This window comes from Lemur catta, chromosome 24, assembly GCF_020740605.2.
Source record: "Lemur catta isolate mLemCat1 chromosome 24, mLemCat1.pri, whole genome shotgun sequence".
Taxonomy (NCBI): domain Eukaryota; kingdom Metazoa; phylum Chordata; class Mammalia; order Primates; family Lemuridae; genus Lemur; species Lemur catta.
The window spans coordinates 15,528,392-15,554,769 of NC_059151.1; the positions used below are offsets into that span (position 1 = coordinate 15,528,392).

At 37.7% G+C, this 26,378-nt stretch overlaps 1 protein-coding gene and 1 pseudogene across 2 annotated transcripts; both read left to right on the plus strand.

The window, feature by feature from the left end:
• Positions 1 to 26,378, plus strand: LOC123627279 (annotated as a pseudogene). The gene is made up of 17 exons (XR_006731231.1): positions 1 to 17; positions 419 to 623; positions 3,072 to 3,162; positions 4,120 to 4,189; positions 9,750 to 9,792; positions 12,549 to 12,641; positions 13,709 to 13,821; positions 13,932 to 14,012; positions 15,116 to 15,202; positions 15,615 to 15,752; positions 16,443 to 16,546; positions 16,768 to 16,874; positions 20,098 to 20,163; positions 21,100 to 21,219; positions 22,058 to 22,111; positions 23,326 to 23,476; positions 25,907 to 26,378. The product of XR_006731231.1 is annotated as a serine/threonine-protein kinase RIO1-like (transcript).
• LOC123627223 (pinin-like) lies at positions 4,499 to 7,819 on the plus strand. The gene has a single exon (XM_045536675.1). It carries the CDS (start codon positions 4,549 to 4,551, stop codon positions 5,521 to 5,523), a length of 975 nt encoding a protein of 324 aa, XP_045392631.1. The 5' UTR covers positions 4,499 to 4,548; the 3' UTR covers positions 5,524 to 7,819.

The following is a 26,378-nucleotide window of genomic DNA, read 5'->3' on the forward strand; positions in this document are numbered from 1 at the left end:
ATGGTATTGCGCTCAAGGTAAGGCTGGCTGCCTTAGACTTATTCCCAATTTTGTCAGAAAGGTTTTTTTCCCCATAAAGTAGCTCTGTGAATGATTTTCCTAGAGTCAAGTCTGGTGTACTGATGAAAGTTATTCAACAGAGAAGAGAACAATGTAAATTCTAACTTCACCAAAGCAGAAGTGGATTTAACTCTTGATGTACTTCTTCCCTAGTAGGCTTTGGGCATGGAGAATGAGCAAACAACTGCAACAGAACTGAAAAATAGGAGAACTTGGTATTAAGAAGATTGAGCTTATTGTGAGATATATTGTAAAGGAATCTTTTAGATTTACTGATATATGTTTAGTTTATATCTTAAATAAATATGTGAGCTCAGTTAGATTATGTCTAAATATGCCAAAACGTTGTTATTTCTAGTGAAAACACACACTTGAAGATAATCAAAGAGGAGGATGACATTCTATTTAAAGACCTTCAAGATAATGTGAGTGAGAAGAAGGATGAAGGTGAGATAGAAGATGATGAAGAGGAGGATTATGATGATGACGATGATTGGGACTGGGATGAAGGAGTTGGAAAACTCACCAAAGGTTATGCCTACAATGGAGGAAGTAACCCACAGGTATTTTATAAATGATTCTATACATCTTTTTTTTTTTTTGAGACAGAGTCTCACTTTGTTGCCCAGGCTAGAGTGAGTGCCGTGGCGTCAGCCTAGCTCACAGCAACCTCACACTCCTGGGCTTAAGCGATCCTACTGCCTCAGCCTCCCGAGTAGCTGGGACTACAGGCATGTGCCACCATGCCCGGCTAATTTTTTTTGCTATATATATTTTTAGTTGGCCAGATAATTTCTTTCTATTTTTAGTAGAGACGGGGTCTCACTCAGGCTGGTCTTGAACTCCTGACCTCGAGCGATCCACCCGCCTCGGCCTCCCAGAGTGCTAGGATTACAGGCGTGAGCCACCGCGCCCGGCCTGATTCTATACATCTTATATCTTCTTTTTTTAACAAACATTTTGTGATTCTCAGGTTGAACAGGTGAAAGATTTTCTTCAGGTTATATTGTCCTATAGCCCCAGCCTTTATTGATTTTCACTCTTTATCCATTCTGTATTTCTGATAATTTCCTAGGTGTGGATTCTTGCCAGAATCAGTAAATTAAAAAGAGTTATTTAAGGCATCATAAGATTATGAGCTTAAAAATCTGCATAGGAAAGGACATGAATAGGCAGTTTACTACAAATCATTAATCATAAGTGAAGAAGTTCAGCCTCATTAGTAATTAAGGAAATGCAGATTAATTATGTACACATGCCATTTTTTCATCTGTGCAACTGACAAAGACATAAAATATGTCATTGAGTGTCAAGTAAATAGGTGTAATTATTTGTAGGATAAATTGGTATGTGATAAAAACTTTAAAAGTTTACAAATGCTTTTTATTCAGCAATTCTAGGAGTATACCAAGATTTAGCTACAAGAATGATCGTCTAGGATTGTTCATGGTAGAAGAACATTGGAAACAACCTTGAACGTTGATTAAATTTACTGTGGAACTAATCCACACAATGGGACATTGTGCAGTCACCGAATGCATTGCAATGGAAGACTGTATTAATGACATGAGAATATGTTCACCATCTGCCATCATCTACCATATGTAGCAAACAAGTGACCAAACTATGCCTGCTTCTTAAACTGGAAGTACCAACTATGTTAGGAGTTTGCAGAGCCATAGGATTAACATGGTATATCTTCCTGGAGCATCAAGATTACTGAAAGAGGCCAGGTGCGGTGGCTCATGCCTGTAATCCTAGCACTCTGGGAGGCTGAGGTGGGAGAATCTCTTGAGGTCAGGAGTTCAAGACCAGCCTGAGCAAGAGTGAGACCCCATCTCTACTAAAAATAGAAAGAAATTAGCTGGACAACTAAAAATATATAGACAAAATTAGCTGGGCACGGTGGTGCATGCCTGTAGTCCCAGCTACTTGGGAGGCTGAGGCAGTAGGATTGCTTGAGCCCAGGAGTTTGAGGTTGCTGTGAGCTAGGTTCATGCCACAGCACTCTAACCCGGGCAACAGAGCAAGACTCTGTCTCAAAAAAAGATTACTGAAAGATATGGCTGGGGGAAAAAAACAGTGATATTCCTTTGACTATTAAAACAGCTAAATCATGGACCAGATGCATGTGTTTGTTTATTTATTATTATTTTTTTTTTAGAATGCAATTTCACAGTTACTTATTGCCTTGTTTTAGTAACTCCTCTATTGATTCATGGTGAAGCTTTGAGCAATTTCAACATAGAGCATGATGCCTTTTAACAAAGTTTGAGGAAAAAAACTAGAAGTATATGTATTTAAATGTTATTCTACATTTTCTACTGTGAACATGTGTTATTTTAATTTAAAAATTATTTTAGAAGGTTAATAGAATTTTTTTAAGTTCTAGCAAATAGGAAACAACTCAACCTCAGTGTTCCATGCTAAGATAAGAGGATTGATTCAGTAATTGTTATAAACTCTTTTTGATCTATTATTCTCTTATCTAAGTGTTTTGGATGTCGTCTCTCCTTTTTTCTCTTTTTGCCATTATTTAAGTTTGTGCATAGCACCAGTCCAAGGGCTAAGCCTCATACTTAAATCTTTCTCTTTCTTGAGATATTGGGCCCAAAATTAACTTATGAACCAGTTTAATGTTGATCTTAGCTCTTTATTATACCTGCTGGAGGTAAATGAGCATTCTCAAATTTTAAATCTATAAACCAGTCAAATTACAAAAATGCATATAATTTTAATTTATTATTTTTAATAGGAATACATCATAGAGAAGTAAAGAAAAAACAAACAACAGATTATGCAGGCCCTTCTAGCTAGCATCTTTAACCTTCTATTTCAAATGCCTTTTAAAAAAATTTCATGACCAAATTTGATTGATTTTTACCTTAGGATACTCCTCTAAGTATGAATGGTTTAATACCTAACTGTGTTCTAAAAAAAACCATGTGATCATGAACTTTAGGTTTGTGTTTCCAACTAGTGCCTTAGACTCTGGAACTCATTTCTTCTAGGCAAATCGACAGACTTCCAACTGCAGTTCAGCCAAGATGTCTACTCCGGCAGACAAGGTCTTACGGAAATTTGAGAATAAAATTAATCTAGGTGAGTTTACAAAATATATTACCTCACCGGGCTATGAGGAAATTCTTCGAAAACCACAGTGTTATGCAATTATATGAGATCAAGAAATTAATACATTCAAGTGTCACTGACTCAATAATGCTTAGAGAAAATAAAACTTATAGTGATTTAGAAACATGGCTTCAAGGAAAGACTTTAGCTTGTCCTTTTTTAGTTCTGTTTTCTCACCCTGTTGTAGGAATATGCAGTTAACAGATACCTATTCAAGTTATTGTCTGTTCTGTATTAGATTTTGTAGTAGTAGGGTCATCTTGTAGTAGGATGTTAAATGCTAGAGTTTTAAATATAGTTACATTTTGTTTTACTGGAGACTTTTAATGTAAGTGTTAATTGTTTAGTGAGTTGTTTAATGCAGGGAATGAGAATGTTGATTTGAATCATCACCTCTTAAAAAGTACAAGGTCATATTTCTATTGTTGCAGACCTCACTTGTTATTATCAACTTAGCACAGTGTCTGTTGTATAAGCTGTCAGTGCATGCTGAATTAATGTATTTTAGGGTCTTCATTGTCTATCATGTACCTATAGCTTGAAATGAAACTAAAGTTTTTAGAATTAAACTTGGAATTCAGGCAGTTATATTATCGCTATTAGTCATACAGAATATTAACAAGTATCTGAAATTTAACATACAGATATAGTCTTTTTGAGGAATTTCTGCATCTGTAATTCTGTGGTTCAAAAATTATAACTGTAGTAATGAAAGTAACACTTGGTATAAAGGAAACCGCGACTTAGTTCTTGCCTTTAAAAACATTAAAATTTTTTTTCATTACTAAAATATATCTTGTCTATAATAAAACATTTAGAAAGTATAGAAGAGAAGGAAGAGGAGAGAAGTATCCTATTCAGCAAAACTGTTAATAATGTCTTTTTGTTTTACATGTTATTTACATTGTGGGTTTCTTGTATTTTTAGATAAGCTAAGTGTTACTGACTCTATCATAAATAAAGTCGCCGAAAAGTCTAGACAAAAGGAAGCAGATATGTAAGTAATGTTTTAATGATAAAACATGGATGATAGGGACTAAGTATCATCTTGGTCATAACTCTTTTACAAAGAATGTTCATTTGTATACTTAAACCAATTTCTGTTTGTTTTAGCTTAAATCAGGGTAGCCAGTGCCTTTGTAAATTGAAAATATTAAATGAATCTTCTTAAGAAATATATGGTGGCTGCGTGCCATCCATGTGGCTCACACCTGTAATCCCAGCACTTTGGGAGGCTAAGGTGGAGGATTGCTTGAGGCCAGGAGTTCAAGACCATCCTGGGCCACACAGCAAGACCCCATCTCTACAAAAAATTTAAAAATTCGGAGCAGTCTCGAAGCCTTCCTCACGGAGAAGATGGCGGTCGCAGTGAGAACTTTGCAGGAGCAGCTAGAAAAGGCCAAAGAGAGCCTAAAGAACGTGGATGAGAATATTCGCAAGCTCACCGGGCGGGATCCGAATGACGTGAGGCCCATCCAAGCCAGATTGCTGGCCCTTTCTGGTCCTGGTGGAGGTAGAGGACGTGGTAGTTTATTGCTGAGGCGTGGATTCTCAGATAGTGGAGGAGGACCCCCAGCCAAACAGAGAGACCTTGAAGGGGCAGTCAGTAGGCTGGGCGGGGAGCGTCGGACAAGAAGAGAATCACGCCAAGAAAGCGACCCAGAGGATGATGATGTCAAAAAGCCAGCGTTGCAGTCTTCAGTTGTAGCTACCTCCAAAGAGCGCACACGGAGAGACCTTATCCAGGACCAAAATATGGATGAAAAGGGAAAGCAAAGGAACCGGCGAATATTTGGCTTGTTGATGGGTACCCTTCAAAAATTTAAACAAGAATCCACTGTCGCTACTGAAAGGCAAAAGAGGCGCCAGGAAATTGAGCAAAAACTTGAAGTTCAGGCAGAAGAAGAGAGAAAGCAGGTTGAAAATGAGAGGAGAGAGCTGTTTGAAGAGAGGCGTGCTAAACAGACAGAACTGCGGCTTTTGGAACAGAAAGTTGAGCTTGCGCAGCTGCAAGAAGAATGGAATGAGCATAATGCCAAGATAATTAAATATATAAGAACTAAGACAAAGCCCCATTTGTTCTATATTCCTGGAAGGATGTGTCCTGCTACCCAAAAACTAATAGAAGAGTCACAGAGAAAAATGAATGCTTTATTTGAAGGTAGACGCCTCGAATTTGCAGAACAAATAAATAAAATGGAGGCTAGGCCTAGAAGACAATCAATGAAGGAAAAAGAGCATCAGGTGGTGCGTAATGAAGAACAGAAGGCGGAGCAAGAAGAGGGTAAGGTGGCTCAGCGAGAGGAAGAGTTGGAGGAGACAGGTAATTAGCACAATGATGTAGAAATAGAGGAAGCAGGAGAGGAAGAGGAAAAGGAAGTAGGTATTGTTCATAGTGATGCAGAGAAAGAACAGGAGGAGGAGGAACAAAAGCAGGAAATGGAGGTTAAGATGGAGGAGGAAACTGAGGTCAGGGAAAGTGAAAAGCAACAGGATAGTCAGCCTGAAGAAGTTATGGATGTGTTAGAGATGGTTGAGAATGTGCAAAACGTAATTGTTGAACAGGAGGCGATGGAAACTAATCAAGTTGAAAGTATAGAACCTTCAGAAAATGAAACTAGCAAAGAATTGGAGCCAGAGATGGAATTTGAAATTGAGCCAGATAAAGAATGTAAATCTCTGTCTCCTGGGAAAGATAATGTTAGTGCTCTAGACATGGAAAAGGAGTCTGAGGAAAAAGAAGAAAAAGAATCTGAGCCCCAACCTGAGCCTGTGGCTCAGCCTCAGCCTCAGCCTCAACCTCAGTCTCAGCCCCAGGCTCAGCCCCAGCCTCAATCTCAGTCCCATCCTCCATCTCAGTCCCAGTCCCAGCCAGTACTCCAGTCCCAGCTTCCCTCTCAGCCTGAGGCTTTGCCATTAGCTGTTTTACAGCCACCACCCCAGGTGATTCAGGAGCAAGGGCATTTACTACCTGAGAGGAAAGAGTTTACTGTAGAGTCTGTAAAACTCACTGAGGTGCCAGTAGAGCCGGTCTTGACAGTACATGCAGAAAGCAAGAGCAAAACCAAAACTAGGAGCAGAAGTAGAGGTCGAGCTAGAAATAAAACAAGCAAGAGCAGAAGTCGAAGCAGTAGCAGTAGTACTTCTAGTAGTAGTTCTACCAGTAGTAGCAGTGGAAGCAGTTCCAGTAGTGGCAGTAGTAGCAGTCGAAGTACTTCCAGTAGTAGTTCCAGTACAAGTGGCAGCAGCAGCAGAGACAGTAGCAGCAGCACCAGTAGTAGTAGTGAGAGTAGAAGTCGGAGCAGAGGCCGGGGACATAATAGAGACAGAAAGCACAGAAGGAGCGTGGATCGGAAGAGAAGGGATACTTCAGGACTAGAAAGAAGTCACAAATCTTCAAAAGGTGGTGGTAGTAGTAGAGATACAAAAGGATCAAAGGATAAGAATTCTCGGTCCGACAGAAAGAGGTCTATATCAGAGAGTAGTCGATCAGGCAAAAGATCTTTAAGAAGTGAAAGAGACCGAAAATCAGACAGGAAAGACAAAAGGCGTTAATGGAAGAAGCCAGGCTTTCTTAGCCTATTCTTTGCAGCAGAAGATTTCTTGATGAGTAAAAGGATTACCTTTCCTTGTAAGGAGGATGCTGCCTTAAGAATTGCATGTTGTAAAAAATCTTTTTGGAAAATACAGACTGTTTGTTTACCAGACATTCTTGTACTTTTTGCATAATTTTGTAAGAGTTATTTATCAAAATTATGTGAGGTTCCAAAATATGTAAAAATAATAATAATAAAAAAAGATTAACATCCCTTGTCATCTTTTTTAAATATCCTATACTCTTCAGTAAGAATCTGTATATTTTAATAGGCAAATCTTTAAGTCTGTTCCCTTCTAATTCTGTATCATACATTGCTTTTGTAGAAATAAATGTGCATTTCTTTCATTTTTGGGATGTCCTTGTTGACGCTTGTATAATAAGTATTCTCTTGATATTTTCAGCTTTTATCACTAGATACTGAACATGATTAGAATGTTTTTGAAGGTTTCCTCACTTTAATTTGCCTTAGGCAATTATTTTGAGTTGTCAGAGTCAGATCTTTGCAGCTTTGAGGGGGAACAGTTCTCTTTAAAAATCATTTACTAATCTCCTTTGTTATTTTAACCTAAGCATTTTCCCTGTTTCTCATATTTAAACCATATATTTGGTAGATAACGTTAACAGTATGATCTGGTTGTCATTTTCTTCCTGATTATGGGAGCATCATTTTTTTGTCTTCTTGGTTACTTGGGTGATACAGCATATACATCTGTTAAAGAAAATCTAGGGGAGGGAGGTAGAAAAGTATCTTCTAAACTTGGTTTTTGAGTTTGTGGTCTTGTCTTAACTTTTGTGTTGGCTCTAACTGAAACATGCCATATGTGTTTTCAACAATTTTGTTTAAGGAAGTATTGTGTGAAAGTTTACCAAAATGAAGGAAGTTCATCTAAACTTTAATATGTAAGCAAGATAACACACAAGTGTACCAAGTGATTATTAACTGTTGTTTTATAAATTTGTATGAACTTGGAGTATCTGTTGCCCATTACCTGTGCAAATAAATGTGGCTTAGACTTGTGAAAAAAAAAAAATTCACTTAGTGTGGTGGTATTCACCTGTAATCCCGTCTACTCAGGTGGCTAAGGCAGAAGGATCACTTGAGCCCAGGAGTTTGAGGTTGCAGTGACCTCTGATTAACACCACTGCACTCTAGCCAGGGCAACAGAGCAAGACTCTGTGTCAAAAAAAGAAAAAGAAAAATATATAATAAAAGTGTAATCTTGCGAAATTCACAAATGTGCTCTCATTAGAATAATGATGTTTATAAATTTCAGTTTAAACTAAAATGTGTAAAAATGCTACCTTTTTAAACTTTATTAAGAATTATTGGCCGGGCGCGGTGGCTCACGCCTGTAATCCTAGCCCTCTGGGAGCCCGAGGCGGGTGGATCACTTGAGGTCAGGAGTTCGAGACCAGCCTGAGTGAGACCCCATCTCTACTAAAAATAGAAAGAAATTATCTGGCCAACTAAAAATATATAGCAAAAAATTAACCGGGCATGGTGGCGCATGCCTGTAGTCCCAGCTACTCAGGAGGCTGAGGCAGTAGGATTGCTTAAGCCCAGGAGTTTGAGGTTGCTGTGAGCTAGGCTGACACCACGGCACTCACTCTAGCCCGGGCAACAGAGTGAGACTCTGTCTCAAAAAAAAAAAAAAAGAATTATTGGCTGGGCATGGTGGCTTACGCCTGTAATCCTAGCACTCTGGGAGGCCAAGGCGGGTGGATGGTTTGAGCTCTGGAGTTCAAGACCAGCCTGAGGAAGAGCGAGACTCCATCTCTACTAAAAATAGAAAGAAATTAGCTGGACAACTAAAAATATATGGAAAAAATGAGCTGGGCATGGTGGCGCATGCCTGTAGTCCCAGCTACTTGGGAGGCTGAGGCAGAAGGATCTCTTGAACCCAGGAGTCTGAGGTTGCTGTGAGCTAGGCTGATGCCACGGCACTCTAGCCTGGGCAACAGAGTAAGACTCTGTCCCCTCACCCCAAAAAGAATTATTCTTTTCCGTGAAGCATTTTTTAAAATTCAAGGGAAGACTGAAAACTAAAACTAAATAATGATATAACTGAGAACTGACTCTGTTTACAGTTCTGTTCCCAAGCCATTGTCTAAGATCTGGCTAATTTCTCTTATATGCTAATAACTCTAAAGTATAATCACTATATTATAGAAGATGACACTAAGATCATACAACTAACATTGTTAGAATTAAAAACCAAGTTTCTTCTGATTTACTGCTGTGTCCAAGAGATATCAACTTGTTGAGATACACTGTAGTCATTTGTTGTTTCACTGGTATCTGAGTCTTTGTCCATGTTTGACCCTGTATTAGTGACTAGACTGAGTCACTCTTTGTGAGCTGAAGCAAATCAGAGTCTACGTTCGAAGACTGTCTTGAAATGATTGAAAAAAAAACTAAAAACTTTGTATCTTTATACAAAATAATTCGAAAGAGAAAGCCTTATAAATGACTTTAATTCCACTGGGAGGTTGAGATGGAAGGATTGCTTAAGCCCAGGAGTTTGTCCAGCTTGGGCAACATAGCGAGACTCTGTCTCTTTAAAAGAAAAAAAAAGTCAAAGACTTGACTTCTGTACTACTAAAATCATTCAATAATGTGAAGGACAATACAGATATACTTGATGTTTTCTCTTTTTCAGAGTACTTCACTTTACCCCAGCTGCTTTTTTATTTAATGCTTCTGAAATATGGGTAGATTTTTTCTTCTTACTACATACATACTCCTTTTGCTCTAGAGAATTGAATTGCATATTCAGGGGAAATGAAGGAAGTTTCACTGAATATTCAGTGAAGAATCTACAATCAGATCATAAAATCTGTTATTAAAGAAACTACCTATTTAGGAATTTTCATGAAATAAAGTACATTTAAAAGTTTTTGACTTCGGCTTCTCACTCAATTTTGAATATGTCAACTACACTTTTTTGTTTTTGGTTAGGTATCGCATCAAAGATAAGGCAGACAGAGCAACGGTAGAACAGGTACAGTTTAAATTTATTGCAAGCTCTTATTTTAAATTAGCATTTCTTTTCTCTTTGTAGTTTGCTTTCATCTTTCTTGCTTAATGCTAATGTTACTTAAAATTACTTCTATATAAAATTACTCCTTTTTGTAGTTTTGAGTTTAGAGATCTAGGTTTTGCTTTATAATGGGACTATTGGTAGATTACCATAGCCATGCAAAAACCACCTTTCTTAGGGGAAGCAGAGAGATTATTAGATAAGGAATCTTTCTTAAGCAAGGGCTGCAGGAATTTTATGAGCTTTCCCAGAAGATAGGTTGGGTTATCTGCCACAAAGCAAGGGGTGTAGGTATGAGAGAGAAAGAGAGGCAGGTGATGCTTTCAAATTTCCAATTAGAAGTTCTTTTTTTGTTGTTGTTTAGAAATTATGCTTATTTTATTTTTTCTATTCAAGAAGTGGAAAAATGTACCCCTAATTTTTGTTCTGATTGGAGTTAGCATTGGCTCACATTTTTGATGTGAGGAAAGTAATAAAAAGGGTCAGAACATAGCTATTGCCACCTACCACTTCTCTCTCCTTCCCTTACACATACACACAAAGACACATTTTGAAATAGAGTAGCCTTTTCTACCTGCAGATCCTTGATTTAAGACATAAGCACCCTTTCTGTCGTATACCTAAGTCGTAGCACCTAAGCTGAGATACAGAACCATCTGTGCAGTTGAAGAATTCCACAGTTGGGCAGAAGCAGGGGCTGGGGTCTAGGTCTTCATTGTCCAATTCATTTTATGTGATTTATTTCTGTGGTTGAAAATAAAATACAGTCACCTCAGAGAGATGAGGCAGCTTTAAGTTTCAAAGACCATAAAATAACGTAGGCAGAAAATCCTTTGTCTCTTTCAAAATTAATTTTGAATGGTAGAGTATATGGCTTGAATCTTAAGTCATCTTTTAAAAATACATACTTGTCCATAAATTTATCATTTCTTTTTTCCTATTTTGTTCTTAAGCCATTTGGTATGTTGTTCTTTCCTATGCCCCTCACTTGTCTAACTACCAGTTTTGCAGAAAGACAGGTCTCTACCTAGATTCCTGTACTCAACCAGCTGACTCCCCCTCTTTGCTTACCTTTGCAGTAGCAAGGAAATGGAAATCAGTGCCTATTCGCTCACTTTCCCTTCTTTCTTCTCTAGTTGCAATGGCTGTGGTTTGGCTTTTAGTCTTGTGATCTTCCAAGGTGGTTTCGTTTATAGCCTTAGGTTTCTGGCATAACTGGAGCCAACTTATTGAAGGATAGACCCTAAAGTATTAGTTGAGTTTGGCCAGTTTACACTGTCTCACCCCGGGAGCTGGAGGGGCCCCATGAGCCAGGAGGAGCTATTGGCAGGTGTCCCTTGAAATTGCATTGAAATATTTGGCTACTTAGTTTCAGAGATGGATAAGAACAGACCTTAAATTCATTGCCTTCTGTTTGTTAAAAAGGGCTTTGAAATCCTTTTTACTGAAAATCAACTACTCTGACTTGGAAGGAGACTTACCCTGATCTACTCATCTATAATCACAGGAGTCTGCAGACTCCTGCAAGGGCCAACTGATAGGTATTTTAGGCATTGTGGCTCACATATTCACATACAGTTCCTGTTGAATATTCTTTTTTTTTTTTTTTTTTTTGCTAAGGAGCCCTTATAAAAACGTAAAACCAATTCTTAGATTGCAGGCTATAGAAAAACAAGGAGTGGGCAGGGGGCGGTGGCTCACGCCTGTAATCCTAGCACTCTGGGAGGCTGAGGCGGGTGGATCACTCGAGGTCAGGAGTTCGAGACCAGCCTGAGCAAGAGCGAGACCCCGTCTCTACTAAAAATAGAAAGAAATTATATGGCCAACTGAAAATATATATAGAAAAAATTAGCCGGGCATGGTGGCGCATGCCTGTAGTCCCAGCTACTCAGGAGGCTGAGGCAGGAGGATCGCTGAAGCCCAGGAGTTTGAGGTTGCTGTGAGCTAGGCTGACGCCACGGCACTCACTCTAGCCTGGGCAACAGAGCGAGACTCTGTCTCAAAAAAAAAAAAAGAAAGAAAAGAAAAGAAAAACAAGCAGTGGCCTGGACTTGGCCCATGGGCCATAGGGTGCTGACCGCTGGTTTAAATACAAGAATTCTGCCACAATTCATTTTTATTCAGCAAAGCTAGATCCTTTGGAGAGCCTTGTCCAATGCAGTAACCACTGAGCATTTGAGATGTGGCTAGTCTGAACTGAGATGTGCAGTAAATATGAAAGACATAATGGAGTTTGAAGGCTTAGTGTATAAAACAAGGTTAAATATCTCACTAATCACTTTCTAGATTGATACATGTTGAAATGGTAGCATTGATATATTGGGTTAAATAAAATACTAAAATAGTTTCACTTGTTTCTTTTAATGTGGTGACTACAAAATGTACTATTACTTTAGTAGTTTGCATTACATTTCTATTAGCTAAGGTTGGCTAAGAGTCAATTTCTGTTTCTTTTGGACTTGGTGGACTTTGAGTTCCATGACTGGATAAATTTGTTGGTTTGTTGTCTCTGATTCCTTTGACCTTTATCTCACATTTTATTTGTTAAAAATTAGAGTGAATAAAAGCACCATAATAGTGACTGTCACTACTCTCTTGTAGTCAGCCAGGATAGTGTACTACAATTAAGCTCTTCAGTTTAATAATTGTCACAGGATTTAATGGGAAAGTTTTGGTACCATCTTTCTAAATTTTTAATTTTTTGCATTTCTTTTTAGGTGTTGGATCCCAGAACACGAATGATTTTGTTCAAGATGTTGACTAGAGGAATCATATCAGAGATAAATGGCTGCATTAGCACAGGGAAAGAAGTGAGCATTTCTTTGGATGACTGAATGTTCTCATGTTAGTTTTCTTATTTCAGATACGAAGTGAAACTAAGGCACTTAGTAAATGCATTGTGCCTTTAAAAAGAAAAGCAAAACCAAACCATAACACAGGTCAAGAGAGTTTAATACAATGTTTCTGAAACTGGCTTTATTAATATTTATGGCTAGGTAGAAGGTCATGCACATAACCATGCCTTTTCACCACCATTAATGCATTGAGACTAACTAGTTGTGCCCAGCAGTAAGCTTAGATGGTCAGCTTATTACAGGCCTGAGTCCTAATCAGAACATTACTGTGGTCTCATTTCTATGAGTCAGTGAGTCTTTCTCATGTTTTTCTTTATATGTGGATATAGAGAAGGATAGACATGGTGTTTTTTAATTAGCTTATTCTGTGGGAAGCAGTGCTCAGTAAAATTCAATTTATAAATTACGAGATGTAAGAATGTATTTAAATATTTTCTGTATACTTGAGATATTAAAAAAGTTTGAAACCACTTCTCCTGTATAGTTAAATTGTATTTTACTGACAGTCTTGCGTTGCTTAATGACAGGGACACTTTCTGAGACATGTATCACTGGGCAATTTTGTTGTGTAATTACACAAATGTAGGTGGTATAGCCTGCTACACTTAGGCTATATAGTATAGCCTACTGCTCTTAGGCTGCAAACCTATACAGCAGGTTACTGTACTGAATACTGTAGGCATTTGTAACATAATGATAAGTATTTGTGTATCTAAACATAGGAAAGTTTCACTAAAAATACAGTATTATAATTTTATGGGACCACCATCATATATGTATCTGTGGTTGACTGAAGTGTCATGCAGCACATGACTATTTGTGTATTGAAGACATACTTACTGTTCCTTTTGATAAGATGCTTCATATTTTAATTCAGATCTTCAAAAGATAGTGTTGTTCTTTATGCATATTATTTCAGCTCACTTGACTTTTGAGGTTAGAATGAAATAGGTTGAAAAAGTAAAAAACTGTTTGTAGTTATTAACACAAACTTCATTTTTCCTGTTTTTGACTTAAAATAGGCTAATGTGTACCACACTAGCACAGCAAATGGAGAGAGCAGAGCAATCAAAATTTATAAAACTTCTATTTTGATATTCAAAGACCGGGATAAGTATGTAAGTGGGGAATTCAGGTGAGCTCAAATTCTTCCCCCTGCCCTCAAGTTGGTTTAATTTCTATTTCCTAAAACATTGAAACGGAATAATAAAATGATTGAAGTAACAAATACTTTTCTTGTTCAAGGTTTCATCATGGCTACTGTAAAGGAAACCCTAGAAAAATGGTGAAAACTTGGGCAGAAAAAGAAATGAGGAACTTAATCAGGTGACCGTCTGGGATGTATTTACAACTGTGTTGTGCCCTGCATGTCACCTTGGGCCCTTCCTACCAGCAGATCCCACTGTGGGTCTGCCCAAATGTAGGGACTTCTTAGACTTCTTAGGGCCATTCGGTGCTACTAGATCTGCTGGGGTAAGCAGTGGAAGCAAATTTCTGGACAAATAAGAACTACCTGTTCTCTATTTTCTGTTCTAAGAATCCATTACAGAAAAATTCTGACACGATTCCTTTTTATTCAGCAATGCTAGATCCCTTGGAGAGTCTTGTAAGCCATGTGAAAACATTTAGATTTGTCCTGAGGATAACAAGGAACTGTTTGTTGCAGGATGTTAGATGTTAGGCAGGATAGTGTCACAATCAGGTGGTAATAATGATGTGTCACTTTGCAATAGGTATTGGAGTCCTAGACAAAATCTTGTTAGGTAATAAACTCTTTAACATAGTTTCCTTTTCCTATTTCAGTATAGTTCTGGACACATTTTATATAGTCTTTGTTTGCACTAACAGCTATTCATCACATAAAGGCCTCTTACCTAGTTGAGATCAAATTTCTTTAAAATTTTGGAGGTTTTTTTTTTCCTTTTTTCAGTGTCTTTTAACTTTTTATATGCTGTACACAGGTGATATACATTGGACAATTTAGTATTAATTAAGCAAGTACTACTTATTTTGAAAGTCCTAAAATCTTCTTGTGCCCAACTAGCTATTAGGTATGGGTCCAGCTATTTTTATGAAGCATTTTTTCCAGTCTGATCAACTCAAAGGCTAATTGTAGACATATCTATTCTATTTCATCAATTCTAAGATGCACATTTTTTTCACAGTTTAACATTTCTAGAATTGGATTGGGTGTTACAAGATATGGGATAGAATAGTTTAATTACCAGTGTTTTGTCAGTTTACATAGTACATAATGGTACCACTTAAAATCATTGGTGTCTTAGAGTTTATGAAATACAATAATAAAATTGAGAGGTCTTGGTGCTATCTCCTAACAGTAATATTAATCCTGTGGTCTATAGCTGTTGAATTTATTTAGATGCCTTTTCAAGTTTTTAATTGTCCTTTTATCTGTTATAATGTCACAGGCTAAACACAGCAGAGATACCATGTCCAGAACCAATAATGCTAAGAAGTCATGTTCTTGTTATGGGTTTCATTGGTAAGGATGACATGTAAGGATTTGGAAGGCCTAATAATTACATTCTTAAAACTGTATTTTTTTTAAATACTTTGAATTATCCAATATATCATATGAATGTTTCCCATTTGAATAGCTTTTTCATGAATCTTTCCTACCGTATTAGTGTATAAGTGTTTTCAATTTATTCTACCTTTTAAAGTCCTAAAATGCTTCAGAATAATAGAAAGGTAACCCTGTGTTTGAGGGATGTTTTATACAGTGTGTTGGGAAAGCACCTGTTTGTTGGCAGCTTCTTGGAATGGTTTGTCTGTCGTGAGGTAAATTGTCCCACACACAGTTCACACGGTGATTCAGGAGAAAAACACATGTAGCAATGTAGTATAAAGTAAGAAAACTTGTTCTTGATCATTTTATCTTAGTTGTTTATTTTATTTTTATTCAAGGCCTGCACCACTCTTGAAAAACGTCCAGTTATCAGAATCTAAGGCTCAGGAGTTGTATCTGCAGGTCATTCAGTACATGAGAAGAATGTATCAGGATGCCAGACTTGTCCATGCGGATCTCAGTGAATTTAACATGTTGTGAGTGTGTTTTGTCTCTTAGAAACCACCTATAAGTCATTTCATGTCCATTAAAACAACAAAAGCCCAATCCAAGAAGTCATACTGTAGTCTAAAGTTTTAAAGTTGGCTTTCACATGGTAACCTTGTAAGATATGGTCCCTGCCTTCAGTGACGTCACCTTAGAATTGACCATTTGGATTAACAGAGCTAATGGACTTTGGAAATTTTGTTAGTTTCCATCTCTTGATAGTCAAGGTAGCCTCTTATCTACCTTGGTCATTTTATGAATTACTTCTCTTGCTTTTTTTTTTTTTTTTGAGACAGAGTCTCAGTCTGTTGCCCGGGCTAGAGTGCTGTGGCATCAGCCTAGCTCACAGCAACCTCAAACTCCTGGGCTCAGGCAATCCTTCTGCCTCAGCCTCCCGAGTAGCTGGGACTACAGGCATGCACCACCATGCCCGGCTAATTTTTTCTATATATATTTTTAGTTGTCCAGCTAATTTCTTTCTATTTTTAGTAGAGACGGAGTCTCGCTCTTGCTCAGGCTGGTCTCCAACTCCTGACCTCGAGCGATCCTCCTGCCTCATCCTCCCAGAGTGCTAGGATTACAGGCGTGAGCCACTGCGACTGGCCTTCTCTTGCTCTTAAAGATTAAAAAATGTAGTAAAGTCATAGTATCCCAAAGCCTCTGTATCTGTGTCCCAAAAGGTACCATGGTGGAGATGTGTACATCATTGACGTCTCTCAGTCCGTGGAGCATGACCACCCACATGGCTTGGAGTTCTTGAGAAAAGACTGTGCCAATATCAGTGGTGAGTGGAAAGATGGCATTTTTTAACAGCTTGTTCTTGTATGTTAGTTCTGTACTCAGTTAAGCTGTCGGTGTAAGATCTTGTCACTAAATTGTTTGGTACAGTGACACTTAAACCGTTTGCTAGGGGGTGGTATATATTTTTATCTCTTTGTTTCTCTGTAAAGCTGTTGGAATGATAATCCTTGTAAAAGCTGTCATTAATGTTTTTCCTTTTGACAGATTTCTTTTTGAAGCACAGCGTTGCTGTCATGACTGTGCGGGAGCTCTTTGAATCTGTCACAGATCCGTCCATCGCATGTGAGAACATGGATGCTTATCTCTCAAAGGCAATAAGGCAGAAGAAGGAAAGCACAGAAAATAGCAGTACAGGGTCAGTGTCCCTTATCCAAAATGCTTGGGACCAGAAGTGTTTCAGATTGTGGATTTTTCCCAATTTTGGAATATTTGTATTATTCTTACCTGAGTTGAGCATCCCAAATCTGAAAATCTAAAATGCAAAATGCTCCAGTGATCATTTCCTTTGAGCATCATGTTGGTGCTCAAAAAGTTTCAGATTTTGGAGCACTTCGGATTGTGGATTTTCAGATTTGGGATGCTCAACCCAAATCCAAATTTGTATTTGTATGACACTTCTGAGGAACTCAGCTTGTGTAGTGTAATTTATTCATTTTGACCGCTTCCTGAGACCTTTTCCTTCTGATTTCACAGATGAGGAATCAAAAATATAGCAAGACATCCAATGGTAGAGCCAGGTTTCTTTCCTTTTTTCCCCCCTCATGAGTCACCTTGGCAACCAAGTTCCTTGACTTCAATCACCTGGCAGATCACATAGACTATCAAAGTTCATGAATGTTTAGTAAGAAACTTGTTAGTTTTTTGGTCATTAATCCTTTCCCCTTGTTCCTCAGGGGCCTTTCTGATATAGAATTACTTTAAATTATAAAGTACACATAACAAAATTTACTATTTTAACCATTTTTACGTGTGCAGTTCAGTGGTACTAAGTACATTCATATTGTGCAACCATCACCATTGTCCATCTCCAGAACTTTCTCATCATCCCAAACAAAAACTGTGTACCCTTTAAACAGCAATTCCCGAGCCCTTGGCAACCACCATTCTACTTTCTGTCTTATTAATTCGACTACTCTAGGTACCTTTTGTAAGTGGAATCATACGATGTTTGTCTTTTTGTGACTGGCTTATTTCACTTAACGTAATGTCCTCAAGGTTCATCCATGTTGCAGCATATGACAGGATCTCTCTTCTTTTTAAGGCTGAATAGTCCAATGTACGTATATACCACATTTCGTTTGTCCATTCATCTGTCAGTGGACACTTGTGTTGTGAAAGTCTTTTGGCTATTGGGAATAAGCTCCTATGAACATGGGCATATAAATATCTCTCCAAGTCCCTGCTTTCAGTTCTTTTGAATATATACCCAGAAGTGGAATTGCTGAATCAAATGGTATTTCTGTTTTTAAGTTTTCATGGAACCACCACACTGTTTTCTGTACCACCATTTTACATTCCCATCAGTAATGCACAAGGGTTCTAATTTCTCCACATCCTCACCAGCACTTTTTATTTTCTGTTTTTTCTGTCTCTATACCCTCACTAACACCTGTTATTTTCTGGGTTTTGTTTTGTTTGTAAGAGACAGGTTCTTGCTGTGTTGCCCAGGCTGTAGTGCAGTGGTTATTCACAGCTGCCATCATAGCTCACTACAGCCTCAAACTCCTGGCCCTAAGTGATTCTTCTGCTTCAAATTCCCAAGTAGCTGGGACTACAAGTGCACACCATTGTGCCCAGCTTATTTTTTTTTTTTTTTGACAGTGAGATACCATCTCATACCTGTTAGGGTCTCATTGTGGTTTTGGTTTGTATTTCCTTGATGATTAGTGATATTGAGCATCTTTTCCTGTGCTTCTTGGCCAGTTGTATATCTTTTTTGGAGAAATGTCTATTCAAGTCCTTTTTTTAATCAGGTGGTTTTTTTGCTGTTGAGTTGTAGGAGTGCTTCATATTTTCTGGATATTAACCCTTTATCAGATATGTGATGTGCAAATGTTTCTTCCCATTCCATGGGTTGCTTTTTCATTCACTTGATTGCATCCTTTGCACAGAAGTTTTTAATTTTGCTATAGTCCAGCTTATCTATTTTTACTTTTGTTGCTGAATCATAGAATTTTGAACATTTGGCCCACATGCTCCTACACAGGTTTTTCAGGTTTTATCCTGCTTTTTCTTATTCAGCCCTTTCCCCTAGAATCCCTTCACATTTCTGCCTTTGCTCGCCTTGCTCTGCCTGGTGAACTTTAGTTAGTTAGTTACGACAGAGTCTTGCTGTGTTGCCCAGGCTAGAGTGCCGTGGCATCAGCCTAGCTCACAGCAACCTCAAACTCCTGGGCTCAAGGTATTCTCCTGCCTCAGCCTCCCGAGTAGCCAGGGCTACAGGTGCAAGCCACCATGCCCAGCTAATTTTTTCTATTTTTTTTTTTTTTAGTTGCCAAGCTAATTTCTTTCTATTTTTAGTAGAGACAGGGGTCTCACTCTTGCTGAGGCTGGTCTCGAACTCCTGACCTCAAGTGATCCTCCCGCCTCGGCCTTCCTGAGTGCTAGGATTATAGGCGTGAGCCACCATGCCCAGCCTGCCTGATGAACTTTAAATCTCAGTTCAGAAAGCTTTCTTGTTTTCATAGGTATATTTTCATATTATGTAAGTATAAACGAAGTAGTCATACTGTGTCACTTCTTATTATACCAAGTTCTTTTTAATTCTGTCACCCTCTACTAGATTATGAACTCTTGTGGGACAGGGTTTTATTGTATATTGTGTATTACCTGTAACCATTCAATACTGGGCACATAGTAGGTAATTGCACATGTCAATTGAATCAATAAATATCACATCATTTTTATAACTAAACTCTTTAATTTGACACTGATTTTAGTGTCTACACTTAAAAAAAACCCTACTCCTATTATTCTTTCCTTTCTTCTATATGAAGTAAAGAACAGATACTCATTTTTACAAGCCAAAAGAGCCCTTTAGAATCTTCCTCACCTTCTTAATTTCAGTCATTGTTTGCTCAAAGAGCTTCCTTTGGTGGCTTTTACTGCAGGAGCCTTAGAGCCACATACTCGAGATTTACGGGCAGGGCCTTCTTTGTGATTCCCTTCACTGACTGCTCAGGAATTAGAAATGGTTCTTTCAATCTTTGGCTCTCAGTTTTCCTTTAGTAAATACTTTTGCTAATCATTTAAAAATTAGGAAAGTAGTATTACTTTTGAAGAAGGGGGGCTAGGGATCCCCCTAGTCTAGAAAAGAAGAGTTTGATTTATTCTGTTCCTTTGGGTTGACAGCAGCCTTTGTAGGGAGGTCTGACGGGAGAACTCACCCGCACAGTAGAGCTCACTAAGTGCTTTCAGAAGTGATGAAGATGTGATACTTGTAAAGGCTAGAACAAGGTTGTACTTACACTGGGAAATGCATGTGTCTTCTGTAGGTTGAATGTAAAGGAAAGTGATTTTTGTTTTCTTTCCAAGGCCATGGAAATAGCATCTCAAAGGACCAAGGAAGAAAGGTCTAACCACGATCATGTGGATGAAGAGGTAGGATTTATTATCCATTCACAGCCTTAGAAAACACTTGTGTTTTGAGATCTTTTTTATATGTTGCTAGAGCATGAACCTGATTTTAATAGTGAAGCAGTTTTTTAAATAGTAGTATTTCCTTGAGATGTATTATAGTACATAATTTAACTGAGCCAAGTTGCATAATTTATATTCCATTATATGGGTCCACTCAGCAACCTATTATATTAGCTCATTGTCCTGGATGGAGAAAATTTTTTAAAGCTCCTATTAGGGTATATGAGTGAAGAAGGAAAAGCCTGTTTTTAGTTTGCAAATGTGAATTTTTAAATGACTTAAGTGTTAATTCTAGAAGTATTATAGATTTTAAATATTTATGCTGTGGTAAAAATAATATTAGTTTAGTCTAGGCAGGGAGTCAGGGTATGTTTTTGTGAAGGATCCATAGTAGGCTTTTTTTTTAAATTCTCACAGCTCTTAGTGTGATGGGTGAATATGAGGGTACCCTATGTTTATCAGCAGCTCTTGACCTGTGTTCAGTTAGCAGCTGGGTAGGTGATTTCCCACGTAAGAACACGTTTCTGTGTAAACACAGCCAGGCAGTGCTTTCCAACTGTAACTTCATCCCTTTCCCTCCTACTCAGAAAAGGTTTTAGGAATGTAAATGAAAGGGAAGAAGTGTTATTCTAAGGATAACTTTGAATCTGCTATAATGGTTCTTTTTCTTTCTTAAAATAAGTTATATGCAAAACTTAGTGTTTTGTCATTAGTAACGTAACTTCTGACACACGACATAGCAGGTGGAACACCAGTGCGTGCAGACAGCTTGGCTGAGAATCATGTTGGAGATGATGAGGACTGTGGATTCATCTGTGACTTGATGGGGTGAGGATGCTGCATGAACGTGAAAAGGCTGTGAATAACAGTTTCAATTTTGCTTTTCCTCTCTGCTAGGTGTTTAAGCGAGCATATATTCCTAGAACTTTGAATGAAGTAAAAAATTATGAGAGGGATATGGATATAATGATGAAATTGAAGGAAGAGGATATGGCCATGAATGCCCAACAAGACAATGTAAGTAGCTTGGTTTGTATGTAGCAAGCAGATTGACAAAAGAAAGGGACTGTCCCAAACCTTTTTGGGCCGTTGAAGTTCCTCTGATCTTGCGTGCTGGCTTCTGAGCTAGTGAGATAACTGGTTCGCTTTGCATTAACATGTCCTCTGTACACATTGGGTATAAAGGGAATTCATTGGTATTTATAAGAGGAGGTGATGCAATTAAATGAGTCCAACAGACTATAATTACAGAAAAAGGAAGATTCATATAGAAGTCTAGGTTAATGGTATAAATGGTTATTATACTAAATCCATTAACATATGTTTTTCTTAAATTAACATATTTCAGGAAAAATTTATTTCTGTTAAAAGTAAATATTTTAGGCTTTGCAAGCCAAGAAACAAAATTGAAGCAATTATGTGGGTTCTTACGTAACAAAAGAGAAAAATTTTCTCCCAGCTTTTATTCATGGAACTAGAAGTACTTCAATAATAATTGAATACAACTTTTTATAATATAGGTTTACTAAAGAGAGAAGAATGGAATTATTGAGGGGGCAGATACCATTTCACTCAATTGGGAGTCAGTTAGCGTTTGCCATCATCAAATTGATTGCAAATATTTATCTGTAAAAACTACCAGGGGGCTGGGTGGATTTGGCTTGTGGGCCTGGTATACCTGGTGGGCATGAATAACACCCATATTATTAACTCTGTGTTACTATGAGATAAATTGTTGATACCTTTTTACAATCACAGAAGATACAAGTTAGCCCACAGTGTTCTTAATAGGTGCAATGTGTGTATTCACTGTGTAGCTTTATATTGATTCTTGTCTTTTTCTTTTTGGTACAAGATTCTATATCAAACTGTCACAGGATTGAAGAAAGATTTATCAGGAGTTCAAAAGGTATGAAGAACATGTGTTACTGTTTATGTGAAAACTCTTTTAAAGGATATAAAACATAAAGTATTAGAATTAAATTACTTTCAAAGTCTATGGGCATTTTCAGAAATGTCCTTTTGTGTTCTTTCTAACTGTGATAGTGAAATTTGGAGATTGATTGGTTTATTTCTCATTCTGTCTCTGAATTGTTCTGTTGTTGTAGGTGAGACATTTTGTATCCTACTCTTAATTTGTGAAGTTATTAAGGATGGCCGTGTGTTTCTTGATAGTTTTTACAACCAGCTTAGAGAAAGAGGGTGGAATGTGTGTCATACCAGTGTGTAGCTTGTGGAAGAGCAATGTCATCAGTTCAGCAGTCTTACCATGCTAGATTCCTGTAGTGTTCTTTTTTCTTAAAACAGTCCTGTTTTGTGTCACATTTTAGAAGGGCAGGAATTAAGTAATTCTAACTTAGGCAGCAATAAAAGCAGGCCTTATTTTTTTTAATTTTCTAATTAAAGGCTTCAGTGAAGGATCACAGTTTGCTTTTTGAGAATTGTGTCTTTTCTGTGTGAAGAATTGATTTAAGGGAATCCCAGCACTTTGCATTTCTGGGTTTTATATAACAGGTATTATAGGGAAGTTATGCTTTGAATTCCAGAGCAAGAAGATTTTGTAGCCACTAGCCAAAAAATCTTTTTGTACAATTGCCTTTTAAAGATTTGGTTTTATCTTATAAGAAGGAAACCTCACTCTTTTAAAAACTTCCTGCTGCTTTAAAAAACTTCAAATTTCAGGAAAAAAAATCAAAATTTCTCACTCAGATATTGTTTTCTCTCAATTGGATTAGCTTATTGCTAGAAATGTGGTTTATAGGAAAATAGCTGTGAAGTTATCCAAATAAATATTTATTTTTGACTCTATGTGTATTTCATATCCTTCCAAATCCCAACTCAATCCTCCTGATTGGCTAGAAGAAGCAGAGCAGTTCTGTTGTTGATCTGAATCACCCAGTAAAGCCATGGCTCCTTCATTTAGCTATGTTCGTGAGCCTGACTGCCGGGGCTACTTTCAAGCTGCTCCTCCAGTGTTGATTCTGTTGTTCTGATGTTTCAGTACAGGACGTTATTTTTCAAAGTATACCTGTGATGCTAAAACCTGAATTCTGGCATTAACACATTTGATAACTACAAATAACTAATTAGTTTAGAATAACATGGTTCTATAATAATTTCAAGGTCCCTGCACTCCTAGAAAATCAAGTTAAGGAAAAGACTTGTTCTGATTCAGAAGATGCTAGAAGCTCTGAGTGCTCTGACAGACTCTGAAGAACAAGGAGACCATGCCCATCGTAAAAAACACACCACTGACCCTGACATTGATAAAAAGGTTAGCCAAGAACTTAAATTTCTTTTTCTTCGATGCGATAGTGTGGCCACTCTCATTTTTCTTTGTTTAAGGATCTAGCTAAATTATGATGGCTGAAAACATTATTATTAAGTACCTCTAATTATAATTTTAATCCCTACATATGAACTTTGCTTTTGGTGGTAACATCATCTAGAGATCAGGCTGCTATTAAAAAGCTTTCTAGGCACTGCATAAAAAGACGATGCATTAAATTCAGTACGTTGATTAAAAATGATTATCACTCACTGAAGTACAGATGATGTTGGAGTTCACTCATGGTAAAATACTGCAGGGAGGATTTACAGCCCAGCCTGATGTTTGCAGACATCTAAGACTGTATAGTAGTCCCTCCTTATCCATGGTTTTACTTTCTACCATTTTGGTTATGGTCAACCACAGTCTGAAAATATTAAATAGAAAATTCCAGAAGTAATTTGTAAGTTTTAAATTGCTTGCCATTCTGAGTGTCAAGATGACGTCTCACTGTCTTGCTCCCTCCTGTCTGGGACGTCAGTCGTCCCTGTGTCCAGCATTTCCCTGCTGTCCGTGCTCCCCGCCTGCCAGTCCCTCAGGAGCCATCTCGGTTATCAGATCAGCTGTTGAGTGGTGTTGCAGTGTTTTTGTTTCGGTAACCCTTATGTTACTTACCAGTGGCCCTACAGCACGAGTAGTGATGTTAGCAATTTGGAAAAGCCATGAAGTGTTTCCTTCAAGGGAAAAGGTGAAAGTTTTCAACTTAAAGTAAGCAAAATAATCTTATGCTGAGTTCACTAAGAGATTCAGTAAGAATGAATCGTCTATCTTTGAGATTGTGAAGAAGAAAAAAGAAATTCATGCTAGTTTTACTGTCACACCTCAAACTGCAAAAATTATGGCCATAGTGTGTGATAAGTGCTTAGTTAAGATGGAAAAAGCAGGCTGGGCATGGTAGCTCATGCCTGTAATCCTAGCACTCTGGGAGGCTGAGGCGGGAGGATCGCTGAAGCTCAGGAGTTCCAGACCAGCCTGAGCAAGAATGAGATCCTGTCTCTACTACAAACAGAAAAATTAGCCGGGTGTGATGGCACGTGCCTGTAGTGCCAGCTACTCAGGAGGCTGAAGCAAGAGAATCACTTGAGCCCAGGAGTTGGAGGTTGCTGTGAGCTAGGTTGATGCCACGGCACTCTAGCCTGGACAATAGACCAGGACTCTGTCTCAAAAAAAAAAAAAAAAAGATGGAAAAAGCATTAAATTTATGGGTGGAAAACATGAACAGAAAATATGCTCCAATTAATGGCATCATGTTGCACCAGGATACACTGAGCCCCATACAAAGACTTCAGCAAGGGATCCCCTAAAAGGAGTGACACCAAGCTATTTGCTGCAAGCAAGGGATGGTTACACAGGTTTAGGAGTAGGTTTGGACTGAAAAATATAAAAATTACTGGAGAGGCTGCATCTGCTGATGAAGAAGTGGCTGCCACCTGAGTACAGTACAATAAGATTTTCAGAGAGACCACACGCATTCACATAACCTTTGTTAGTATATATTGTTACAATTGTCCTATTTTATTGTTAGTTATTCATCTATTACTATGCTTAATTTATAAGTTAAACTTTATCAGAGGTATATATGTACATGAAAAAACATAGCATATATAGGGTTCGATACTATTTGTATTTTCTGGCATTGACTAGGGGTCTTGGAACATAACCCCCACAGATAAGGGGGACTACTGTATCTCTTTAACACCTAACCCTAGACATAAGAGACACTGCTGATTGAATGGTATGTGCTGGCTATGTAACTATTATTTTCTATCTTAGCTTAATCCTTTAAAACTTAGAAAATTTGGATCCTGAGAATTTTTTTTAATCTGTTTTTAAATTTTATTTATTTATTTATTTATTTCATGTGCGAGTGCACGCACACATGTGTGTTTAGAGACGGGGTCTTTCTATGTTGGCCAGGCTGATCTCGAACTACTGGCCTCAAGCAGTCCTCCCATCCCAGCCTCCCAATGTGCAAGGATTACAGGCATGAGCCACCATGCCCAGCCTGGATCCTAAGACTTTTGAGAGACATACTCAATTACTAGTACAATTTCTCTTTATATCTGCTAGAAACAAATATTTTGCTTCTTTCCTACCTTTATTTCTGTTAGAATATGGAATTTGTTAAAAAAAAAAGTATTTGCAAACATTTAATAACAACCTCAGGGATATTTCTGTTTGACTGTTTTCAAATTTCCATTAAGAAAGCTCAAAGACAATTTTCATCCCAGGTTCTACCAACAACCCATAATCATTTTCATTTTTAATGTTATACTCATTTTTGCCCTTCTATATGTATCTTTTTATTTAGCTGTAATACTAAGATTACTCTGAATTAAATTTGTGGGTTTTTTACATGTTGTTTGTTTTTTACAGGAAAGAAAAAAGATGGTCAAGGAAGCCCAGAGAGAGAAAAGAAGAAACAAAATTCCTAAACATGTAAAAAAAAGAAAGGAGAAGACAGCCAAGACCAAAAAAGGCAAATAGAATGAGAACTATACTGTGTACAGTCATTTTCCATCAGTTATTTTTCTTACTTGAACTCTAAGCTGCATCTGGAAGATGGCTTATTGATTTTAACCAAATTGTTATGATGGTACTATGAAGATCGATTCAAGTGCTTTCATATAACTATGTAAAAAACTCTTAAGCTGTAGAGTCTAGATCCAGTCACTGACTCTGTCTAGTGTTGATAGGGTTTATTTAAGCTACTATTTTAATGAAGAACTTTGTACATTTTTATTTTTGTATTTTTTCTCTTGCAAATATGTTTTTAGAAGCATCATAAGTATTTAAATGTACTGAACATCTATAACATTTATGTGAGTATAAAGGCACTTTGGACGAA

Excerpts from the sequence above, each read along its gene's own strand:
- LOC123627223 (XM_045536675.1), top strand. The coding sequence starts at position 4,549 with ATGGCGGTCGCAGTGAGAACTTTGCAGGAGCAGCTAGAAAAGGCCAAA.